Raw genomic sequence first — 23955 nt, forward strand, 5'->3', positions numbered from 1 at the left:
CAGGGAGCCCAGCTCCTGAAGGAAAACGCAAGGGTGGAATTCACCTGGGCGGCCTGAGACGGCGCAGGCGGAACAGCAGAGGCGGGGGGGCTGGGGGGGAGGGGGCTCCGCAGCGCTAGCCGGTGACTCAGGGCAGCTCCTTAACGCCCAGCGCCGGCGCCAGCTCCGGTTTCCTCCTCGCCCTGCGGAACCGCACAGGCCCAGGCGAGGGGCTCGTGTGGCCTGTCAGCACGGCCGTGGGTTGGAGCAGCGTGGTTGCTGGGGGGGGGCAGGTGGAAGGTAGGGAGGCGATGCTGTCAGGTAGCGGGCTCTGCGGGGGATGTGGGGGGCGGTATGCGTCCCCCATGCAGACCGGGGATTGGGTGTCAACGCACAAGGACTCACCCACCTGAAGCTGAGGGTGTTGGCTGGTGGGGACTCACGGCCGAGTCACCTGCAGGCGTTGCCTGAGCTCAGCCCAAGGGAGCCTCCCCGTCTCCCTGCCCAGAGGCAGCCTACAGCCATCGACCCACTGGTGGGTGCGGGCGCCCCTGCCCCACGGGGCCGGCGCAGCTTTCAGAGCCCCCTGAAGGACCAGCTGAGGCCTCGGTTGTAACTACATGGTATTCAGCTTCTCTCCCTGCCCAGCCCCGCCTCGCTCCCTCCCCGAGAGCCTCCCTGGTCACTCGCTGCCCACACACCTCCGCTTCCAGGCAACCTGGCTCACGTCACCTCCAAGGAACCCGTTCCGCAGACGGTGAGTCTGTGAGCGCAGCCTGGACGGGGCATCCGCGTGCTGACGAGAGCCCAGGCGCATCTGGGGCCAGGCCGCTCTCTCCTCCCTCAGCCCAGGCAGCCTGACCCCAAAGGGGGGAGAGGGAGGTCGTCCACAGAGGGAGGTCTTTCCCCACCTAAAGCGTCATCCTCCCAACACCCCACACGGAATCACAAAGGCCATCTCCACCCGCAGAGGAGGAGACAGCGTGTGGTCCTCCCAGACCCCCTCCTCTCCAAGTGCCATCATAAAGGGTAACCCTGAGGGGAAAGAGCTGCTAAGTACAGGGAGAAACAGGGCCGTGTGGGGAGGGGCGGGAGGAGCACCCATCTGCTCTGTCTCGGGACAGAAGCACACAGACAGGAGGCGTGAGACCACAGAGGCAGCGAGTGGTGGAGGCGGCCACAGGCCAAGGAAGCCCCAGCCCCCGGGAGCTGGAAGCAGCAGGGGGGACTCTGCCCTAGAGCCCCTGGAGGCAGCCCAGCCCGCGGACACCTTGAGACCAGATTCAGACCTCTGGCCCCCAGACCCTGTCGCCGTAAGCCGCTGGGCTTGAGATAATTTGAGATAGTTTTTTGCTACGCCAGCCTCGGGAAACTGTTACAACGTCCAAGCCGGGGCATCAAGACTTGCCCCTCCCTGCCCGCAGCTCTCTTCCCTCCCCCACCAGGAGGTAACCCCCTTCCTGCTGATGTGCTTGCTGGTGAGACCTTGAGGCCCCGCCCCATCCTTGTGCTTTACAGCAACCACATACTGGGCCCTTAGAAAGGGATCGTCTTCTACCACAGAACTTCAGACAGGTGGCAGGTGACGACGGTGATATTTGGGGCTGAGGGGGCGTTGGAACAGAAACCAGAAAAGTACAGTCACTCGTGGTACCAACTCATTCGACCGGGCCCATCTTTAGAGCTCCAGGCCCAGGACAGTATTAGGACGAGCGTCAACGCGACTCTAGCCCCAGCTGGTTTTCAGGAGGAAAGGGGCCCGTGGGACATGGAGCAGCCAGAGGGACTCACTGCTCCCCCGGATGGAGGACCTGGGACTGCATATCGTTCTGCCTCTTGACTCCAAAAACCCAGCACCCCACCAGCCCACATCAAGCCTGGGTGGACCCACCTTCTGCAGCTCGGAGGAGACATTGCACGAGCTGCTGGGAGGGGACGCCCGCCGGCACCGCTGTTCCGCACCGCTCAGGGCCCAGGAGTTGGCAAAGTCGTAGGGGTCCGAGGTCAAGGCCCCTGTGGAGAAAGTTTCAGGAGGGTGAAGCCACGGTCCTGAGACCCGGGACTTCGGAGTGAGAACTCTAGGTCTGTCGTCACCTGAGTCAACTTTCTTTAGATTCGAACATAGGCACCTGCGGCGGGAGTACCCCAGCGTTAACAGCACAGGGCACGGGCACCCGGGTTCAGCCGGTGTCTGGAGGGGGGCGGCTGGACGGACGTGCACAGGGAGGGAGATGCCAGGAAAGGCGATGAGCAACAGTCCAGCCACTCTCGCTTCTCAGGACTTTGCTCCCTTTCCTCCTTCTGTGTGGAATGTTCTCCACCCCCTCATTACCCTGACTCTCTCCATTTATTCTTTGAGATGCAGCCCCGGTACCACTTCCTCCAGGAAGCCCTTCTGAATTAGCTCGACTCCCTGTCTCCCTCCCCAGTCTGGCTGGGTGCCCCTTCTCTGTGCTCCCTCAGCACCCTGGCCATCCCTCTATCAAAGCTCTCATCATCCTTTGTGTTAGTATCCTTTTTGCTTATATTCACCCCCCACTCAACTGTGAGCTCCTTAATCCAGGACACAGGCTGTGCCTCTTATCTCTAAACTCTTATCTGCTGGATGCTGGACACTCAACATATTTTTGCAGAATGAAGGTAAGGATGTGGCATGAACCCAAGCGTCCCCATCGCTGCATCCCCGGTGCTCGCAGAGCATCTGTGCCCTGGTACTCAGAGCAAACACGCTCCTATCAGCTACCCACAAGAGACTGTGAGGGCCTCCCGGGCCTGCATGGCCTGGGACCAAGTCAGCGCCAGATAGAACTGCTGCACCTTCACTGCAAAGGGGCTTAGCGGGGCAGCAAGGCGATCAGTCCCTCTGCATAGCCAGATCTGGAAGAGTGAAGCACGCTTCAGGGTCAGGTCATGCACTTGGAAACAGAAAATAAACTACCCCCGGAAAAAGAAAAGCAGGACTCGGAAGTATAGTGAGGTGGCCTCTGGGTGTGGTGAGCAGAAAAAAATGGCCGCCAAAGATATGTCCACTTCCTAGTTCGCAGAACCTGTGGATATTTTATGGCAAAAGATGTGATTCAATAAAGGATTGTGAGAGGAAGAGCTTATCCTGGGTTCACTGAGTGAGCCTTAAACGCAATCACATATGTCCTTGTAAGAGAGGGGTAAGGACTTCCCTGGTGGTCCAGAGGTTAAGACTTTGCCTTCCACTGCAGGGGGTGCGGGTTCGATCCCTGGTCAGGGAGATGAGATCCCACATGCCTCGTGTCCCAAAAAAGCAAGCAAACAAAAACACAAAACAGAAGCAATATTGTAACAAATTCAATAAAGACTTTTAAAATGGTCCACATCAAAAAAAAAAAATCTTAAAAAAAAAAAAAGAGAGGGGGGAGAGGGAGATCAGACAGAGACACACACAGAGCAGACCGAGGCAGAGATTGAAATGATGCAGCCACAGGTCAAGGAGGGCTGGCAGTGGCTGGAAGAGGCAAGGCACAGATTCTCCCCAGAGCCCCTGGAGGAAGTGTAGTCCTGTCATCACCTTGGTTTTGGACTTCTGGCCTTCTAGAATTGTGAGAGAATAAATTTCTGTTGTCTTAAGCCATCAAGCTTGCAGTAACTTGTTGGCAGCTGCAGGAAACTAATACATGGAGAAGCCAAAGGGAAGGGCACTTAAATCTGTGAAGTTTCTACTATGTGCCAGGCATTACGATAGGCATTCTCTGGGTTCTTAGTCACCACACCACACAGGCTTGCCCACCTTCTAATATACCATCTCAAGGAAGAGGCGGAGAAGAGGCTTTGTGCTATGTGGGGAAAGCCCGAGAGAGAATCAAGACCCCTGGTCTGGTCTCAGTTCTCCTTCGATCGCCCTGTGTGATCTTGGGCTGATCCCATAATCTCCTGAGCCTGATTCCTCAGATGTAAAATGATGGGTTAGACTAGAGGACCTCTAGATCCTTTCCTGACCTTTTAGGAAGTGAAACCCTATGGGCTAAATCTGAAATGAGACATAAGGATGTCTGATAGATGGAATTACAAATCATCTCGCTTATAGAAAAATCTCTGAGAGCCAGAGTTAAAACCAGCTGGGCAGGCTCCCATGATGTCAGGAAGCAGGGTTAACTGTCAAGTCTTTGCCAACCCCCCAAAAATAAACCTGCAGTCCTCTGAGAGTGATTTCCAAAATATCACCAGAGCCCTGACTTTTTGCCAACATGTGCCATCTTCTCCCTAGTAACATAGGTCCCATTTTTAGTTAGTAGTTTTTAATTGAAGTATAGTTGATTTGCAATGTTTCAGGTGTACAGCAAAGTGATTCAGTTATACATAGGCATATATATTCTTTTTCAGATTCTTTTCCATTATAGGTTATTACAAGATACTGAATATAACCTGTGCTATACTGTAGGTCCTTGTTGTTTATTTTCTATATAGTAGTGTGTATCTGTTAATCCCAAACCATTTTTAGTTTTTTAGATCTTAAAGCCTGGAGAAAAAGACATCTTAGGGCTGGGACTTCCATTTCTGGCAATACAGCACTTTAGAAAAATCTGAAAACTCTGCAACTGCAAAGGACAAATACCCTGTTGAATCTGTGTTTAATCCCATTTGACAAAGTACAGGGAATGACAAGGAACAAAAAAGAAGGAGAAGAAGGAAAGGAGGAAGGGAAGGGAAGAAAGTTTAAAAACAAGGAAAGAAAGTTTAAGAATAGAACTGGCAAATATGACTTGATGTTCTGACCACAGAGTATTTATAGTGGGGGTGGCAATCTTTCCAACTAATGTGCTTGGGTTTTAACAGCTCCTTGGAGATTGATGGAAATGAGTCTTGGGTCTGCATGATGTAGGGAGATGGGCTTAGACCCCTTTGTGAACCTGGGAGTCTTGAAGGACTACCCCCTCCGTGAGAAAGCCAACAAGAAAAAAAATTCACTCTGAGAAGTAGGAAAATAATAAGGAAGTTTATTTCCTTGGTCTGGACTCTGAATAGGAGGGGAAAAGTCTCCTTTGAGAATTTATAGTGATAGGAAAGCCCTCATTTAGCATTGAGATTCCAATTTATACTTCTTGTGAGATTCAGTAACTTCATATTAAAAATTAGCATAAAACCCTTCTAAAGATGAGCTTACAATCCAAAACTATGCAACACAGACAACAATCTACTTCAAGCAAGACCCAGCAGACATAAAGATAACATGATTCAAGCTCTAAAAACTTCAGATGATAAAGTTTTTGTACAGAGGTTACAAAAGAAATATATTTTAAATTGCTGTTATAAAGAAGAAATCAAAACTTGATAAAAGAACAAGACAATAAGAAAAATAATAGAGTTGAAAAAGTGCCAGATTTACCTTCTAAAATTACAAATATAGTCAATGAAATAGAAAAGAAAAGTCAATTGATGGATTAGACATCATCTGTCAATTAGAGAGAGAATTAGTGAACTAGAAGATAGATATAAATAGTGATGTGCTGATAAGCCAGCTCTCTGCGGGGAAAGCAAAGCCCCGATTTGCTTGTTTCCATGGTGTAAATACTCCCACCATGGCCAGTTTCAAGCTACCAACATGACATTACTGAAAATGGAGCTGGAAAAGATGCACACGATTGGTTCTCACCAGCCAGCATGACCATACCACTCAAGCAACAAAGAGGGATAAAGAGATAGAAAAGTGGAAGTATGGTAAAGAGGGAAAATAGGGTGGAATCAAAATATCCAACATATGTCTAACAGAAGAGAGAAAATGACTGAGATTTTCCTATATCTGATGAAAGGTAGGAATCATCAGATTCATGAGTCACATAAAGTCTCAAGCAAGATAATAAATATAGAACCTACACATAGAAATAGCACCGTGAAATTTCAGAATACCAAAATTTCAGAATACCAAAAATTTCAGATGACTTATACACAAAGCTAAAAGACACATTACCTGTGAAGAAATGACAGTTAGACTGACAACATATTTCTTGACAGCAACAATGGAACAGCATCCTCAAAGCACTGTTAGAAATAACCAATGTCCTAGAATTCTATGCCTAGCTAACATATCATATAAGAATGAAGGAGTGTTTGTTTCAGTTATCACTACCAGATTCTGAGTGAGGAACTACTAAGGGATGTTTTTTAAAAAAACAGAAATTGAACCTACAAAAAACAGTAACATAAAAGGAGAAATTATGAGCAAAGAACCTGTTACACATGAAGGCATAGCCAAAGAAACACCAATTTTGTAAAACTATGATAATAATGCCAAATTTAGTAGTTATTCAAACAAGGTGGGGGGACAGTGAGGGCATTATTCATATAGTAATGGGTAGATGAAGCAGACAAAAGGCAGTAAAAAAAAAAATAGTAGAATTGAATAACACAATTAACAAAGGTAGTTCAACAAAAAGATACAGAAGCTGGCACCAATCAGGAAACATTCTGACAAGCCTCTTAGATAGCCTCATCCACCAAAAGGCAGACAGCAGAAGCAAGAAGAACTACAATCCTGCAGCCTGTGGAATGAAAACCACATTCACAGAAAGATAGACAAAATGAAAAGGCAGAGGGCTACGTACCAGATGAAGGAACAAGATAAAACCCCAGAAAAACAACTGAATGAAGTGGAGATAGGAAACCTTCCAGAAAAAGAATTCAGAATAGTGATAGTGAAGATGATCCAGGACCTCGGAAAAAGAATGGAGGCAAAGATTGAGAAGATGCAAGAAATCTTTAACAAAGACCTAGAAGAATTAAAGAACAAACAAACAGAGATGAACAATACCATAACTGAAATGAAAACTACACTAGAAGGAATCAATAGCAGAATAACTGAGGCAGGAGAACAGATAAGTGACCTGGAAGACAGAATGGTGGCATCCACTGCTGTGGAACAGAATAAAGAAAAAAAGAATGAAAAGAAATGAAGACAGTCTAAGAGACCTCTGGGACAATATTAAACGCAACAACATTTGTATTAGAGGGGTCCCAGAAGGAGAAGAGAGAGAGAAAGGACCTGAGAAATATTTGGAGAGATTATAGTCAAAAACTTCCCTAACATGGGAAAGGAAACAGCCATCCAAGTCCAGGAAGCAGAGTCCCAAGCAGGATAAACCCAGGGAGAAACACGCTCAGACACATAGTAATCAAACTGACAAAAATTAAAGACAAAGAAAAATTATTAAAAGCAGCAAGGGAAAAACAACAAATAACATACAAGGGAACTCCCGTAAGGTTAACAGCTCATTTCTCAGCAGAAACCCTGGAAGCCAGAAGGAAGTGGCAAGATATATTTAAAGTGATGAAAGGGAAGAATCTACAACCAAGATTACTCTACCCGGCAAGGATCTCATTGAGATTCAACAGAGAAATCAAAAGCTTTACAGACAAGCAAAAGCTAAGAGAACTCAGCACCACCAAACCGGCTCTACAACAAACGCTAAAGGAACTTCTCTAAGTGGGAAACACAAGAGAGGAAAAGGACCGACAAAAACAAACCCAAAACAATTAAGATAATGGTAATAGGAACATACATATTGATAATTACCTTAAATGTGAATGGATTAAATGCTCCAACCAAAAGACACAGGTTCACTGAATGGATACAAAAACAAGGCCCGTATATATGCTGTCTACAAGAGACCCACTTCAGACCTAGGGACACATACAGACTGAAAGTGAGGGCATGGAAAAAGGTATTCTATGCAAATGGAAATCAAAAGAAAGCTGGAGTAGCAATACTCATATTAGATAAAATAGATTTCAAAATAAAGAAGCAATTTGCATTCTGAGATAATTTTTTTCTTGTCTTATATTTCAATTTATTTGCTTCTGATGTAAAATATATCCAACATTGAATTCCAAAAGTAAATGTATTTATGACATTGTTGTCCAGCCCAGGTTTTTACACCCATATAACCAATGTGATAGGACCATAATTCATTATCTTTTTACCACTGAAAATTGTTTTATATTTGTAATGACAGAGAAATGGCTTTATAATGCTGATACTGGTGGCAAAGAACTAATAATTGACTACTTCAATTACCAGTAATCTTAGCTGGATGAGGCCCTGCTTCACACATTTGGCCAAAAATCTTGCAACCCATCTGAGGTAGAAACAGAGATGCACTACCCAGATCCCTTTCACGCAAGACTTGATTTGCTCTTCAGAGTCTGTCTCAGCTACAGAGAACTACCTCCTGATGTCATACCCTTCTAGAGGCAGTCCATATGCAGTGAGCGAATGGGGCCCAGACATCTTAGCCTGGTATGGAACATTCTGCGGGGCAGTCCTTGCTCTAGAGCTCCCCCTCTGCTCAGCTCTCCTTCCTCCCCTTCCTTTCGATATTGATCTCTAATAAACATCTTGTACTGTAGATTCCACTGAGATTAAATAAAGAAAGAAAGAAGAAAACATTCTGTTGGAGCATACATAGAACTATTACAAAAGATCATGTACTAGGCCACAAATAAATCTCCCCAAATTTCTAATGTAAATCAGAAATCAATTTAGTTGCAAAAGATAGCTTTTAAAAGTCTAAACATTTAAAAATTTTAAGCACATTTAATAGGTTGAGAAGAAACTCAAAATGGAAATAGAAAATTCATAGAACTCAATGAAAATGAAAATATTTACCTATCAAAGTTGGTGTGATATAGTTAAGGTAGTATTTAAGGAAAGTTGATAGCCTCAAATGTACATATTGAACAATAAAAAGTTTAAGAAATCAGGGCTGGAGAAGACAGAAACAAATGATCTTACTATTTTCTAGTCCAATGAAAGAAATAATCAACGGTTTCTCTACACACTTACCCCTTAACCGTAAAAAAGGAGAACTTATACACAAATGTTCAGCTTTTGCAAAAGAACATCCCTACTTAAATGTTTATGTAATTGAAATTATCAAAAGAAGAACAAAGATTAGCAGTGGTTTTCGCATTGTCCACATTACTTCCTGTTGCCTGTGAACACACACATGCACGCACACCCACGTAAACTAGCCTTTCTGGACAGTCTAGAGGACCACCCTTTTTTTTTGGCCACACTGTGTTGCTTGCAGGATCTTAGTTCCCCAACCAGGGATCGAACCCAGGCCCCCTGCAGTGGAAGCATGGAGTCCTAACCACTGGACCACCAGGGAAGTCCCAGCACCACCCTTTATAGATTTCATCCTCAAAGTACCATCACAGTGGCTCAGGAGGATCTGTTCAAACCATCCAGCATTTATCAACCATCTGCCATGTGGGGAATTCAAGGTTGAACAATGTCAGGTCTGAGGAGCCCCCAAGATCTGGTTTGACGGGGGATCTAGGCAGCGAGGGAGAACACTAAGAGATAAGGTTGGCGGGATAAATTGAGCTGAGGACTTGGGGAGGCTGGAACGCCAGGGGAAGAGTCATAGTGAAGATTAGTAAGCAGGACAGCACAGCCATGCGTACGGGAAACCAGAAGAGCCTACCTTCTTGAGTCTGGAAGTCATCTTCGGCAAAGATGTTAAAGTTGCCGCACAGCCCGCAGGTCTTGTTGAAGTGTCTGTCTGACAGCAGGACTTGAAAGTTGCCGCTGCCATCAATCCTGGCCACAAAGCCGTAGGCCTCGCTGGACAGCTTGTAGTACCCAGCCTCAGTTTCTAGGTACAGCCCTTTGGAGGCATAGGGCATGGAGACCCTGGAGGGACAGGAGGAACTCAGGAAGTGGCCTTCTCATCCATTTTCTGGATGTCCCTCCGCCCTTCGACCCAACCATGCTGCAGGGTTCAGACCAAGGAGCAGAGGCTGTGTGCCTAGTCCAAGCGTTGGGACACCCCACTCTCGCACGCCCTGCTCACTTCCTCTGGGGGCATCTACTTCCTCTCTCTGGGCCCTGCTGCTTCATCCGAAAGACGATGGGGGAGTACAGGGGAATTATCAGGGCCCCTTCTAATTTGAACTCTCTGGGCTCCGACTTACCTCTGGTCCCCCTGCAGCACAGTACCATTGACAAACACGTGGATATCAAAAAATTCCCCAAGATACACGGAGAGGCTGACTCTCTTGCCATCTTGGAAGTCCCCTGAAAGAGGAAATGATTATTTACACTGGGTAGCAATTATTACCCCAAAAAAGTGAATACATTTATTTATAATCATCATCTCTATAATCTTATCTCAGTGGAAAACTCCCCCCAAAGATTTAACAAATGGGCAACAAAAATTTCCCTAAAAGTCTCATTGGCTCACTCATCTTTCCACTCATCTAAAAATATGTATTGAGGGCTTCCCCAGTGGTGCAGTGGCTGCGAGTCCGCCTGCCGACGCCGGGGACGCGGGTTCGTGCCCCGGTCCGGGAAGATCCCACGTGCCGCGGAGACGCTAGGCCCGTGAGCCATGGCCGCTGAGCCTGCGCGTCCGGAGCCTGTGCTCCACAACGGGAGAGGCCACGGCGGTGAGAGGCCCGCGTACCACAAAAACAAAAAAAAAAATGTTCTCTTAGAAAGGGAACCCTCCTACACTGTTGGTGCGAATGCAAAGTGGTTCAGCCACTGTGGAAAACAGTACGAGGTTCCTCAAAAACCTAAAAATAGAGTTGTCATATGATCCAGTGATCCCACCCCTGAGCATATAACCAGACGAAACTATAATTCGAAAAGATACATGCACCCTTATGTTCATATGGCACTATTCACAATCGTCAAGATATAGAAGCAACCTAAATGTCCATCAAAAGCTGAACGGATAAAGAAGATGTGTTGTGTATATATACATACATATATATATATATACAATGAAATACAACTCAGCCATAAAAAAGAATAAAATCATGCCATTTGCAGAAAGGTGGATGGACCTAGAGATTATCCTACTAAGCGAAGTAAGAAAGAGAAAGACAAATACCATATGATATCACTTATATGTGGAATCTAAAATATGACACAAATGAACCTATCTACGAAACAAAAACAGACTCACAGACATAGAGAACAGACTTGTGGTTGCAGGAGGTCGGGAGGGAAGGAAGGATTAGAAGTTTGGGATTAGGAGATGCAAACTGGTATATACAGTATGGATAAACAGCAAGGTCCTACTATAGAGCACGGGGAACTATATTCAATATCCTATGATAAATCATAATGGAAAAGAATATGAAAAGGAATACATATACATGTATAACTGAGTCAACTGGCTATACAGCAGAAGTTAACACAACATTGTAAATCAACTATACTTTGGTAAAAATTCAAAAAGAATAAATAAAATCCGTGCGTCTCTCCTCACTGTACTGAATTCGCTTCTCTGGGAGAGGTTTAGAGATACCACAGGTAAAATGCCTCACTCCATGCGGGGAACTTAATAAGGACACAGATGTTGCCGTTAGAGATGTCTGAATAGCCAAACATGTGATCAAATGGTCTCTGACGTTCCCGTTGTGAGGGGCAAATGCAGAGGCAAGGGTGATGGCAGTTGACATGAAAGCGGGAAAACAGGAAGAGATAGCTTTGCAGCTTAATGAAGATCTAACAACCCCACTGCTTATCCGGAGGACAGGCGCCAGTGCTGGGCTATTGGTTTTCAAAGATAACTGAGTGGCCACAGGAGATGAAGGATCCAGAAGGAACAGTGTGGTCTGCATCTCGAGGCTTTGAGACTGAAAAGTTGATGGAAATAGGGAAGACGAGGGCAGCCAGTGAAGACAGAGATGGAAGATGCTAGAGAAACAGGGGTCAAAGTTGGGGATGCCACGCCTTCATGCTCCTGAAGAAATGCGACGGGGACCCAGGTGGAAAGGTTAAGCTTGGAAATCAGGACATGTGCCTGCTCCTGGAAGGGTCAGGGGACTGTAGCTCCAGCTCCTCAGCAAAAGAGAAGGCAAGGGGTGGCGCAGTGGTTGAGAATCCGCCTGCCAAGGCAGGGGACACGGGTTCGAGACCTGGTCCGGGAGGATCCCACATGCCACGGAGCAACTAAGCCCATGCTCCACAACTACTGAGACTGCGCTCTAGAGCCCGCGAGCCACAACTACTGAGCCCACGTGCCACAACTACTGAGGCCCACGCGCCTAGAGCCCGTGCTCCGCAACGAGAAGCCCCCGCTGTCCGCAACTAGAGAAAGCCCGCGCGCAGCAACGAAGACCCAACGCAGCCAAAAATAAATAAATAAAATAAATTTTTTTAAAAAAAGAGAGAGAGAGAGAGAAGGCAAGAATGTCTATGGAACCAAGTGCAGGGGGCTTGGAAGGTCTGTCGACGTGCCGAGCAGCTGTCACGGCTGGAGCCACTGATAAAGCGAGAGCTAAGAAGGGTGGTCTCAGGACGACAGTCCAACAGAGGTCTGGAAGGAGGCGTCCTCCAACCAGGGCTTGAGCTGGACCCAGGCTGCTGGAGGACAGCGACACGTGGTACACACACACACACACACACACACACACACACACACAGAGAACCAACCAGAATGAGCCAGAAAATAGACTTGTTTCTGGTAAGATTTCAGTGAGGGCCGCGGCATGTAACTAACAAGCCCATTCTAAGAATAGAGTCTTGAATGATATACTGTTAGTAGCTCAGGGGCCACCAGGAAAGGCCCACAGACCATCCACAGCCCACAAGCCACAATCTGCCGGGCCCCAGACCATCACGGGCAGGGGTTAAACGAGATGCCAACCGCAGGAAGGGTTTTGTCCCGTCCCACCGAGGAGTCTTGCCCGAACTGCATTTTCACTTCCGACAGTTTTTGTAGCGAAAGCAAATCATTCAAAAGTGGAACAGACTTTCTGACGGCAAGAAATTAGCCGAAGAAAAACAAAAATAAGAGAGAGGACAAATGAACTCAAATGTTCATGGTAGAGTCTGAGTGGTGGGTATAGGGGTGTTCATTGTCCTATTCTTTCAACATTTCCGTAGGTTTGAAATTTTCCATAATAAAATGCTGGAAAATGCAAACAAATGGGAGAGCCCGGCAGCGGCCTTCGGTTTGCGGTCCCACCCCAGGAGCCTTCCCGGCCCCTCGACATTCACAGTGGCCCGAAGACTGAATCCCTTCCGGGCCTCTGCTGGGGCTGAGCCTGACCACCACACTCCAGCCTGGAGGGAGCCCCGCTCACCACCTGCCTGCTGGCAGAGGTACAATGAGCCCGAGAGGTTGGGGTCTCCTCCAGGCCACAGGACCCACCTCCTCCTCACCAGTACAATTCCCATCCGTCCCCAGTCTCAAGGGGGCTGGAGGGCTCTGCCCCTGCTTCACTAGGTAACTCAGCCCGTACAACACCTTGAGCTAGAGGCATCTCCCTCCCGGAAACAGGAGACGAACCCTGGGCACCTCTCCTCCAAGGGGCTCCCTCCCCATCGTGGGGATTCAGAAAGGGTTCCTGAGAGAGCTAGGCAGCCAGCCAGGGCCGGGGCAGCAGGTGGGGTGGTGGTGTCTGCTGGAGAGCGGGTGGGGAACACTGCCGGCAACCGGCCAGCTGGGGGTGAACCACCGTCCTGCAGTTGCTTGCAAGGCTTTCGAGGATGTAAGATCACCTCAACAGTCACTTGTTCCACGGGAAGCAGAGCTGAACAGGTGCCGCGGGGAAGCCGAGAGGTCACTACCACTGTGAAGGAAGGGCCTGAAGGCTGGGCCAGCCAAGACTCCAGCAGGAAGTCAATCAAAAGGGAACCAGGAGACGAGAATGTGACAGAGCCCCAGGCCTCCCACTGTTGGGTGGTGATAACGGGACCGGGACTCAGACCGGGGGCTGGTTTAAGCGTGTGAAGGGTGGGCTCTGCACGGCAGGAGCGATGGCATCTGGAAGCTGAGGAGCCTCTGCCAGGAGCACCCAGAGCCCAGCACTGCGTAAGGCAGCAGCCCGTTGGTGGAGGTGGGGGTGGAGGTGCCGGGATCGGGACCCTCGGTGAGGACAGAACTGCAGAGCCCTGTGGAATCCCACACCCAAGGCAGGGGCAGCAAGGGGAGGTTTGGAAGGAGGAGACTTCGGAAAAGCATAGCGTGGGCAGCATGAAAGAGCCTGGAGACCATCTAAACAAGTGGCTTTAAAACGTTTTTGCTCACATATATCCAGACAAAACTATAATTCAAAAAGATACGTGCACCCCTATATTCATAGCAGCACTATTCACAGTAGCCAAGACATGGAAGCAACCTAAATGTCCATCAACAGACGAATGGATAAAGAAGATGTGGTACATATATATATAATGCAATATTACTCAGCCGTCAAAAAAGAATAAAATAATGCCATTTGCAGCAACATGGATGGACCTAGAGATTATCCTACTAAGCGAAGTAAGTCAGACAGAGAAAGACAAATACCATATGATATCGCTTATACGTGGAACCTAAAATATGACACAAATGAACCTACCTAAGAAAGAGAAACAGACTCCCAGAAATAGAGAACAGACTTGCAGTGGCCGAAGTCAGGGGAGGGAAAGATTGGGAGTTTGGGGTTAGTAGATGCAAACTATTAAATAGAGAGTGGCTAAACAACAAGGTCCTATACTGTAGAGCACAGGAAACTATATGCAATGCACTGTGATAAACTATCATGGAAGAGAATATGAAAAAGAATATATAACCGTCACTTTGCTGAACAGCAGTAATTAACACAACACTGTAATTAACTACACTTCAATAAAAAATAAAATTTAAAAAAAGAACACTTTTGCCCAGAAAGTGGAGTAAAAATGCCAGTAACTTCATGACTCAGTGCATGCACCATACACGTTTCACATAACATCCCTACCCTAACCCTGCGCCAGGCGCTCTGGGACTCTCTGATGTCTTCTATTCTGTTCCACATAATTTTTTTTTCACACTGGTTACAACCATTACATTCATTTTATGACCCATATGCTGTGACTCAGTTTGCAAAACACTGATCTATACTGACTCCATTCTATAGTTGGAGAAACTGAGGCCCAAGTTTACAACAGGCTTTCTCCACCTTGGCGCTATTAACACTGCAGGCCAGATACTTCTTTGTTGTGGTGGCCACTCTGGGCACATAGGATAATTAGCAGCATCCCTGGCTGCTACCTATTAGATGACACTAGCCTCCACCCCACCCCCCAAGCCGTGACAATCTAAAATGTCTCTAGACACAACCAAATGTCCTCTGGGTGAAAAAAAATCACCCTGGTTGAGAACTATTGGTTTACACCGCTAACACGGGCAGAGCCCACGTCAGGGTTTTCTAACTCCAAGTTCTCTCCGGGGTCTCCGTGCTGGCCAGCTAGAAGCCTTGACCGGGGACCCTGGATGGAGCCTGCCGGACCGGGAGCCAACATCAGGGCAAGGGGCCTCGCCTTGGCACCAGGTGGCCCTTCATGCTCGGACACAAACACTTTACCCAGGATGTGATCAAGGTTCACAGGAGAGGAACGGGAATTTGCAATTTAGAAGCGAGGAAACAGGATGTCATTGGAGAACAATAGAGCAGAGACGTGTGGGAGGGCACAGCCGTGCCTGCAGGATGGAACGGCAGCGTCCAGGGGTGCTGGGCCCCTTGGCACCTCCGGCCCCCAGAGCAGCAGTGCCAGCCCACCCTGCCGGGCTCAGCTCCTCAGATTATCCCTCTCCTGCCAACACCCCACTCCCACCCCTAAAAACAGAAAAAGTAGCCGCCCACGCTCTCTGATGTTAGCAGCACGATTTGGGGTGGGAATTAAACCAATCTACATTGAAATGGGATTGATCTACAGCCTGACTTAAGCCAACTACCTGCCAGAAAATTGACACTTGACAAGAGCAAATTGTTGTAAGCAAAGGAGGAGGCAGAGGGGGTATCCCACGGAGATACTCTGAACTAGAGAGCCCTTCCATTCCTCCTTGGCCCCTGAAACCCAGAGAAGGATGGCCAGAGAGGCCAGACTTCCGACACCAACCCGCGTGGATGTGAAGAAGAGGGGTCAGTGTTACCCTGACTTTGATAGACACGCCCCCAAGTGCCCACGGTGCATTTGCAACAACGTGGAGGGACCCTTGGAGGCATTGTGCTAAGTGAAATAAGACAGAGAGAGACAAATACTGTACGATCTCACATGTGGACTCTTAAAAAGCAAGCAAAACAAATGCACTGTGACTTTTAAGGTGGAGACATCCACTGAAATAAACATTGGGAGCACCTGAGGAGAAGGACCTGGGGCCTTCAGCTTCCCAGGGAAGGTGAGGGGGTGCTTTTTCTCTCCATTGCTGCCTCTGAAGCAAGACGGGTCCCCAGAGTTCAGAGTTCAGGATGACTTCCTCGATTCATCACGCCCTAGGGGTGTCTCTGCTCCTTTTCATCACCCGCCTGGTTACCACGGCCAAGGCCACCCTGCATCTGGCTTCTCCCCCTTTCAGAAGCGTCTTGGCAAAGAACCAGTTTCTGCTGAGGCTCTACGCTAGCCCCTCGTTGACTGCTGAATCAAGAAACGAACTCCCGCATCAGACAGCGAGACCCAGCCCCACCAGCCTGCCCCCGTGACCCAGTCTTGCACGCCACTATTCCCCAGGCCCGTGCTTCTCAGACGTGGGGCCCCAAACCGGCAGCAGCAGCTGGGAACTTGTTAAGAATGAACATTTCAGGCCCCACTCCAGATCCACTGACTTGGAAAGCTTGGGCGGGGTGGGAGGGATGGGGGACCCCAGCAGTCTGTTTTAACCAGCCTCCAGGTGAGCCTGACGCGTGCTGGAAATCGGGAACCACGGCTCCCAGCACAAGGACCTCCCCACTGGGCTGCACGGCCCCAACACACACCCTTTCCAGAGTCTTCCCTGTGCTCCTGCTGTCCCCCCTGCACGGGGCATCTTCCCGGGGTCCTCTCCGCCCAGAGCAAAACCCCCTCCTCCAAGGTCTGGTACAGCATGCCGTTCAAGAAACCAGCTCTTCAGTACAACAGAGCACCGTGCTTCCTGGATCCCCCCTTCGGTGACAGAGACCCCAGAGAGCTAAGGAAACAAAGATGAATGGGGCACGGTCCTTGCCCTGAGGGATTCACGGAGGAGTAGGGGAAACGGCGTTCCAGTGAAGTTGAGACCACTGAAGTCACACTGGGGCAGGTTTTCCAGCAGAGGCAGGGCAGGTGGGGAAAAGGCAGGGCAGGAAGGGGGGCAGCAGGAGAACCCATGGGACTTCCCCGGCGGTCCAGTGCGGGCTCCGTGCTTCCACTGCAGGGGCCTCAGGTTCGACCCCTGGTCGGGGAACGAGGATCCCACATGCCGTGTGGCATGGCCAAAAATAAATAATTCATTTTTTTTAAAAAAAGAAGCAGGAGAACGCAGAGCTAAGGTCAGCTGTCAAGCTCGCTCGGCGGCCCAGCAGAGCCTCGCCCAGCGACGGACACAGAGGGTCCTGCTCCCGTCCTTCCTGACTGATGGAGCAACACCCGAAGAGCCCTACAGCCTGCGTCTCGTGTGAGGGTCTGGGTGTTGACCAAGATGCCCCCCTTGACCAATTCTCCGTAAGCAAACCTGAGTCAGGCTCCTCTGAGCCCTCTCCTCGGTGAGGCGCCCCCATGGACTCTGTCCTTGGCCTGCTTAGTCCGGTTTTAGCAAGAATCCTGCTGGCTCAGTTCAGCGAAAATCCCCCTACCCTCAGTATCTGATTATATTCCTCGTGACCCACCCTGGACGTCGCATCACCCTGGCCTCCCTTCAGCAAGAATCCTCTCAAGTCGGTTTAGCCAGAATTCCCCCCGACCCCTGACGTTTCCTCTTAGTCGTTTTCCACCAGCAACCCACACCCGGCTCCCTGACTATAAATCCCCACTCGCCTTTGTTATATTCGGAGTGGAGCCCATCTCTTTCCTCTACTGCAAAACCTCCATTGCACTGGTCCCTCCTGAGTGAAGTTTTCCTCACTCTCCTTAAAACTACTGTCACGAAAAATTGTGCTGTAACAGTGTAGGTCTGTCCGTTGCCATCTCCGGCCCCACGCGCCCCGCCCCGCCAAGGCTAAGGACCCCACCTTTGCTGCTTTTTGCTGCATCCCTCACTCATGCGCCACACGCGTCTCGTTAATTGTTAGAGTGTGAAGGTCACCAAGCCACAGTGTTCCATCACTGCCTCCAGCCCCACTCCCAGCCTTGGAAAGTGCCCTCTCTCCTTAACACAGAGGAGAGGTCCTTCTTCCTGACAAGCCCGGATCAAAAGCCAGCTCCTCCTTTATTATCCGTCAGCCCTTGGGAGGATCGTGCGGCCTCCTTGGGCTTCAGTTCTTCACGTGTGAAGGGGGGTGACGGTACCTGCCCCTACATCTCAGAGCCGCTGCGGGGGGGGGGCAGAGGTAACACGGGCATGATACCAGCCCTTTGCCAGGAACACAGGAGGTGCCAACATCAGCGGATACTCTGAATTCCAGCAAGAACATGCAGCCTTCCTTCCCTTTTCTACAGGCTTTTGCTATCAAAAACCACCTTCTGGGTCATGAATGCTCTGGATGCTTCGGGGCTTCCAGAGCATTGCCCGGACCCAGAGCAACAGACTCAACCAATGGAGAAGCACGAAGACTCCCTCCATCCGCCAGGCTCCCACAGGTAGAGGCCCAGGGAGAAGCCGAGGGAACCCCCACGTCGTGGAGAGCCCGTTCCCCACCACGCTCTCCGCTCAGGCGCTGTCCTAAGAGTAGGACATCCCAACCCGCAACCCCCAAGGCCCTCGGCTGCCAGGGCCGAGCTATGCTGTCCCCGCTCCCCACCCGCCTCTGAGTTCCTCCCCTCAGGGCCCGGACTCACCTATGAGAGAGAAGGAGTGCGTCTGGCAGTCCCCCGCCAGGAGGTAACTACAGCTTCCCTCAAAGCTGTACATGCTCTCATCAAAGGTGTTGACGGAGTCGCCTCCGAAGAGGCTGCATCGGGCCATCGACGGCCTGCCAAGAGCTCCTTCTCCACAAAGGGCCCCTGGAGGGAAAGGCCACACGTGAGCACAGCTGGCACCACCAGCCCCAACCGCTGCAGCCTGGTAGAAACGAGGCTGTGCCTCTTAGAAATTAGGCTCCGGGGAAGAACTTTCCATCCTCGATGGCAACAATTTCAGCCCCAAAATATGACCCAGGACTCAGCAATAACGGGGGAGCTGTTTTTCAGGAAACCTATTCATTTCAATGACATACATCCACTGATTTTACATGTACTGCGTGCTCATTAGAGAGAATTTGGAGACTATGGAAGAATAACAAAAGGAAATTAAAACCATCTGTAACCAACATTCAGCAATAGCTGGAGTTAACGTTTTAGCGTTTACCTTTTATTTCTATTTTACTGTGTGTATACAATTACAGATTTTTGGCCAATTTGTCAGCATGCTGAACAAACTGTTTATAATCTGTTTATTTCTCAATATATTGCTAAGAATTTATCATGCCATACTTCCAAAACACTTTTGGTGGCTGCATTATATTTTGCATCTAAATGTATTTGGTATAGGTTCTAGCATTTTCCAGTTTTCTGATACAGACATAGATTGTAATGAGCTTCCTTCTACATTAATCTACTGGTATATCTTGAATATACTGAATTCTAAACAGATCAACCTGTGTGCCTGACACATAGAATCTGTGAAGTATTGACTCCTGCAGGGTCATATGCTATCTCCTGCCACTCTCACAGTGTGTGTGTGTGTGTGTGTGTGTGTGTGTGTCTGTGTGTGTCGGCAGGTGGAAACCACAGCTGTCAACCTCTAAGTTTCTTGGATCCCCTGGCACAGAACACACCTAGTAGGAAGATGCAGAGGGTATGACGAATGTACATTTTGCCCCAGACTAACCTGTGAGCAGCCGGCCGGCTGCTGCTGGCCTAGTCATCTAAATGGAGACTAGGATCAGAAAAGGGTCCCCCTTGCCTTTCACAGACTCAGCATCTCAGTGAGGGAAGGAGGGCAGTGTTGTACAGTGAAGGAGAGCTGGCCTCTGATTTGGGTTCTGTGTGACTCTGGAGCAGTCACTTTTCCTCTCTGACCCTCAGTCTCTCCGTCGGTACTATTGTATGTACACCTGTACAACTAGATGAGCTCCACAATCCACTCTCAAGGTAATAATCTGCCCAAGTCTTGGATTCCTTCTTCCGCATCCTCCATCCCCCGCATACAGGACTGTTCTGTGTGGCCCTGGTGCTTCTTAGTTCCCCAGTTGGAGAAGACATTTACAGGCACCCAGTCCTTGAGAAACACAAGTCGAGGGCAGTGGACTCTGAAGAACCTTCAGAAGAGGAATTAACCAGGGAACCAGTGACTCCGGCAGCCCCAGCATGAGCCGAACGTGGGGCTGGGCTCACAGGTGGGCTCCAGACACACCTGCTGATCCCTGGCAGGGGGTGGTTCCCAATGGCCCTGAGGCAGGAGTGAAGGGTGGCAGCACCTCTGTACCTACCTGGCAAGGTGAGGGCCAGAGCAAGCAGCAACCTCGGGAGCCTGGCAGGGATCATCTGCGGAGAAGCAGGAGAGTTGAGCTCGCGATCACTGGGCACACAGGTGGCTGCTGCTATGTGCTCCTGGCCACGCACGAAGTAGGGAGAATTTTTTTCAAGCAGGAGAAGAGAATCACTCTCATTTGCCCCTTAAGCATGGACTGCTGGTCCCCCAAAAAGCCTGTGGCCAGGCCCAAGAGTTAACAATCACTGTGATCCAGGACCCCGGGCACCCTTCCCCAAACAGCGGTCCCTGCTGCACACCGAGAGGAAAGCGCTACCTTGGCCTCCACACGCCCCCAGGTGTCATCCCCTGAGTTCCCGGGGCCGCTCAGAGCCAGGGGCACCTCATTCCCTCCTCCTCTGCATCCTTTCACGCTCGGCAGCAAACAGGAGGAGTAGGAACTGTTTTGCTTCTGCCCCTACCACGGGCACCAGGCTTTGAGAACACCCAGGAACCAGGCTTTCTGGTCAATCACCCACGCTGTATACCAACTCGTCTCTCATCCCCATCCCAGCACCTAGCACAGCGCCCAGCACCCCGGAGGTGTTCAGGCAACATTCGCTGAGTTGATCTGATAAATAGACAGGAGTCCAGCAGCCCTGGGTGGTGGGCAAGGTTCCCTGTGGTGTGGCCGCCCCAGAAAAGGACAACTGACCCTGGCTGGCACATACTCAGCACAGCCCGAGTCCCTTAGGGCCCCGGCCACAGCTCCCTCCTCTGGAAAAGCTGCAAAATTAAGTGCAGAGTCTGTCACCTGAGATTCCCTGCGGGTGGGGAGCTCCTTTACCACCCACTGCCCCATCCAGCCAAACAAGGGAGAGGTGGACCCCACCCATGATGTATCTGTGGAAGGAACACTCTAATGTCTGATATGGCCAAGGCCTGGTCTTGGAGCAGGTGCGCAACACACAGGTACATCAGGCTGCTTCCAGAAGGTACCCAGAGGTGAGGGCAGAGCTATTCCTGTCCCATCTGGTCAAGTATTGCAAACAATAAAGCCCAGGCAGAGCGTAGGCAGCCACAGGACCTCCAGAGGCAAGTGGAGGAGGTGGCATTAGAGGGTCCCTGGCTGTGAATCACCCTGCAAGCTAGTCCAGGGGTGGGAAACCCCAGCTCCCCAGGGGTGGGGATCAGTCCTGCATCTTCCTCCTACTATGAGCCACCCCTCTTCCCCAAAGACCATACCTTCCCCTGCAAATGGGGGCTGCGGGTGACTCCAAGGTCCTTCGGGAAACTCAGCCTCCGCAGTGGTGCCACCAGACCTAGGCCATGCTCTCCACGACCTTCTGTGGCTTGGGACTGTCTTGCTGGTGAGTGACCCCCGGGCTGCGGACACCCTGAGCCGAGGGGAGATAAAGCCCAAGCTGTGACGTCCGTCAGCCCCCCCTTTCCCACCACAATAGCTGTGAGTGCCACCACAGGGGATAGGCCTCCTCCTAATGACCCAGAGGAAACAATGAACGGAAATGGTATTAGAAACACCTCCAAGGCGATAAGGCTTTGAACGCTTTGGTGGGAGACTTCCTAGCAGCTGCCCTAAGGAGCTGCCTGGCCCTCCTGGCGCCCCTACACAGGCACAGGTCCCCCTCAGACAGTGCCCCACAGACGGCAGGACCGCGAAGGCTGGCCGTCCGAGGCAGGCCAGTGCAGGCCAGGGAAGGATCCAGACTGGAACAACTGACCTTTTGGATCCGGTTTCCAGGGCCAGACTCCAGGGAAGTTTGGAAAAACATCTCAACCTGAGCCAATTTAGCAGCCGTGTTTAGAGGAAGGAGAGAGCTGACGCTTCCTGTCCCGCTAGGTGAGTGATCCGGTTCCAGCCCCGATGGGAACCGTCAGTGTGGGTCCTGGCCAGAGAATGGACAAGTTAAAGATGAGGGGCCTGGTCACTATTCCAGGCCTTTCTGAAACGATGGCTGCACCGTCAGATGCTAGCACTCTTCCTGAAGACACTTCCAACCACCTCTGCTGCCGACTCCTCCCTGACCTTACACACACACACACACACCACACACCACGTACACAACACACACACATACACCACCACAGATACCACACACACACACCATACACACACACCACATACACACCATACACACAACACACATCATATACACACCACACACCATATACACAACACATACACCACCACACACACACCACACTATATACACAACACACACAACACACTATATACACAACACGCACATACACACAACACACACACAATACACTATATACACAACACACATACACCACCACACACACCACACACACACCACATACTTACCACACACCATACACCATATACACAACACACACACATACACCGCCACAGATACCACACACACACACCATACACACACACCACATACACACCATACACACAACACACATCATATACACACCACACACCATATACACAACACATACACCACCACACACACACACCACACTATATACACAACACACACAACACACTATATACACAACACACACATACACCACCACACACCACACACACACACACCACACACCATATACACAACACACACACACATCATATACACAATACACACATACCACATACACCACCACACACACACCACACTATATACACAACACACACATACACACAACACACACTATATACACAAGATACACACACCACTCACACACCACACTATATACACAACACACACAACACACTATATACACAACACGCACATACACACAGCACTCACACACCACACTATATACACACCACACACATACACCACCACACACACCACACACACACCACATACTCACCACACACCATACACCATATACACAACACACACACATACACCGCCACAAACACCACACACACCACACATCACATACACACCACACACACCACATACACACCACACACCATGTACACAACACACACACACATCATATACACAATACACACATACCACATACACCACCACACACACACCACACTATATACACAACACACACATACAAACAACACACACTATATACACAAGATACACACACCACTCACACACCACACTATATACACAACACACACAACACACTATATACACAACACGCACATACACACACCACTCACACACCACACTATATACACACCACACACATACACCACCACACACACCACACACACACCACATACTCACCACACACCATACACCATATACACAACACACACACATACACCGCCACAAACACCACACACACCACACATCACATACACACCACACACACCACATACACACCATACACACAACACACACACATACACCACCACAAACACCACACACACTGCACATCACATACACACACCACATACACAACACACACAATATACACACACACCACCACCACATGCACCACACACACACACACCATACACACACCACACATCACATACACATACACCACAAACACACACCACAAACATACACACTACACACACCAATCTTTCTTCCCAACCTCTAATTCCCTGGAGCCTAATTCTCAATCATCTGCGAAACTAATTCTTGCCAAAAGAGGCGGCCAGTAAAGCAGAGGAGGACAGGGGCTCTCACGCTGGGACCCCAGGCTCTGT

The 23955-nt window shown here is 49.6% G+C and overlaps 1 protein-coding gene across 2 annotated transcripts in view; it reads right to left on the bottom strand.

Annotated features, from left to right (window-relative positions):
* Nucleotides 1-21786, bottom strand: part of VWF (von Willebrand factor) — a 134470-nt gene extending 112684 nt beyond the window's left edge. The window contains exons 1-6 of one of the 2 annotated variants that reach the window (XM_059082366.2): nt 21519-21786; nt 20293-20347; nt 18662-18826; nt 9925-10027; nt 9435-9643; nt 1871-1992 (exon numbers count right to left, since the gene is read on the bottom strand). In XM_059082366.2, the coding sequence (XP_058938349.1) occupies nt 1871-1992; nt 9435-9643; nt 9925-10027; nt 18662-18826; nt 20293-20347 (654 nt within the window). In that variant the 5' untranslated portion in view covers nt 21519-21786. Of the gene's footprint in view, nt 1-1870; nt 1993-9434; nt 9644-9924; nt 10028-18661; nt 18827-20292; nt 20414-21518 lie in introns of both variants that reach the window. The other variant, XM_067008591.1, reaches the window with a different exon arrangement.
* Nucleotides 21787-23955: the final 2169 nt, after the last annotated feature.

Source organism: Kogia breviceps, chromosome 12 (assembly GCF_026419965.1).
Source record: "Kogia breviceps isolate mKogBre1 chromosome 12, mKogBre1 haplotype 1, whole genome shotgun sequence".
Classification (NCBI taxonomy): Eukaryota; Metazoa; Chordata; class Mammalia; order Artiodactyla; family Physeteridae; genus Kogia; species Kogia breviceps.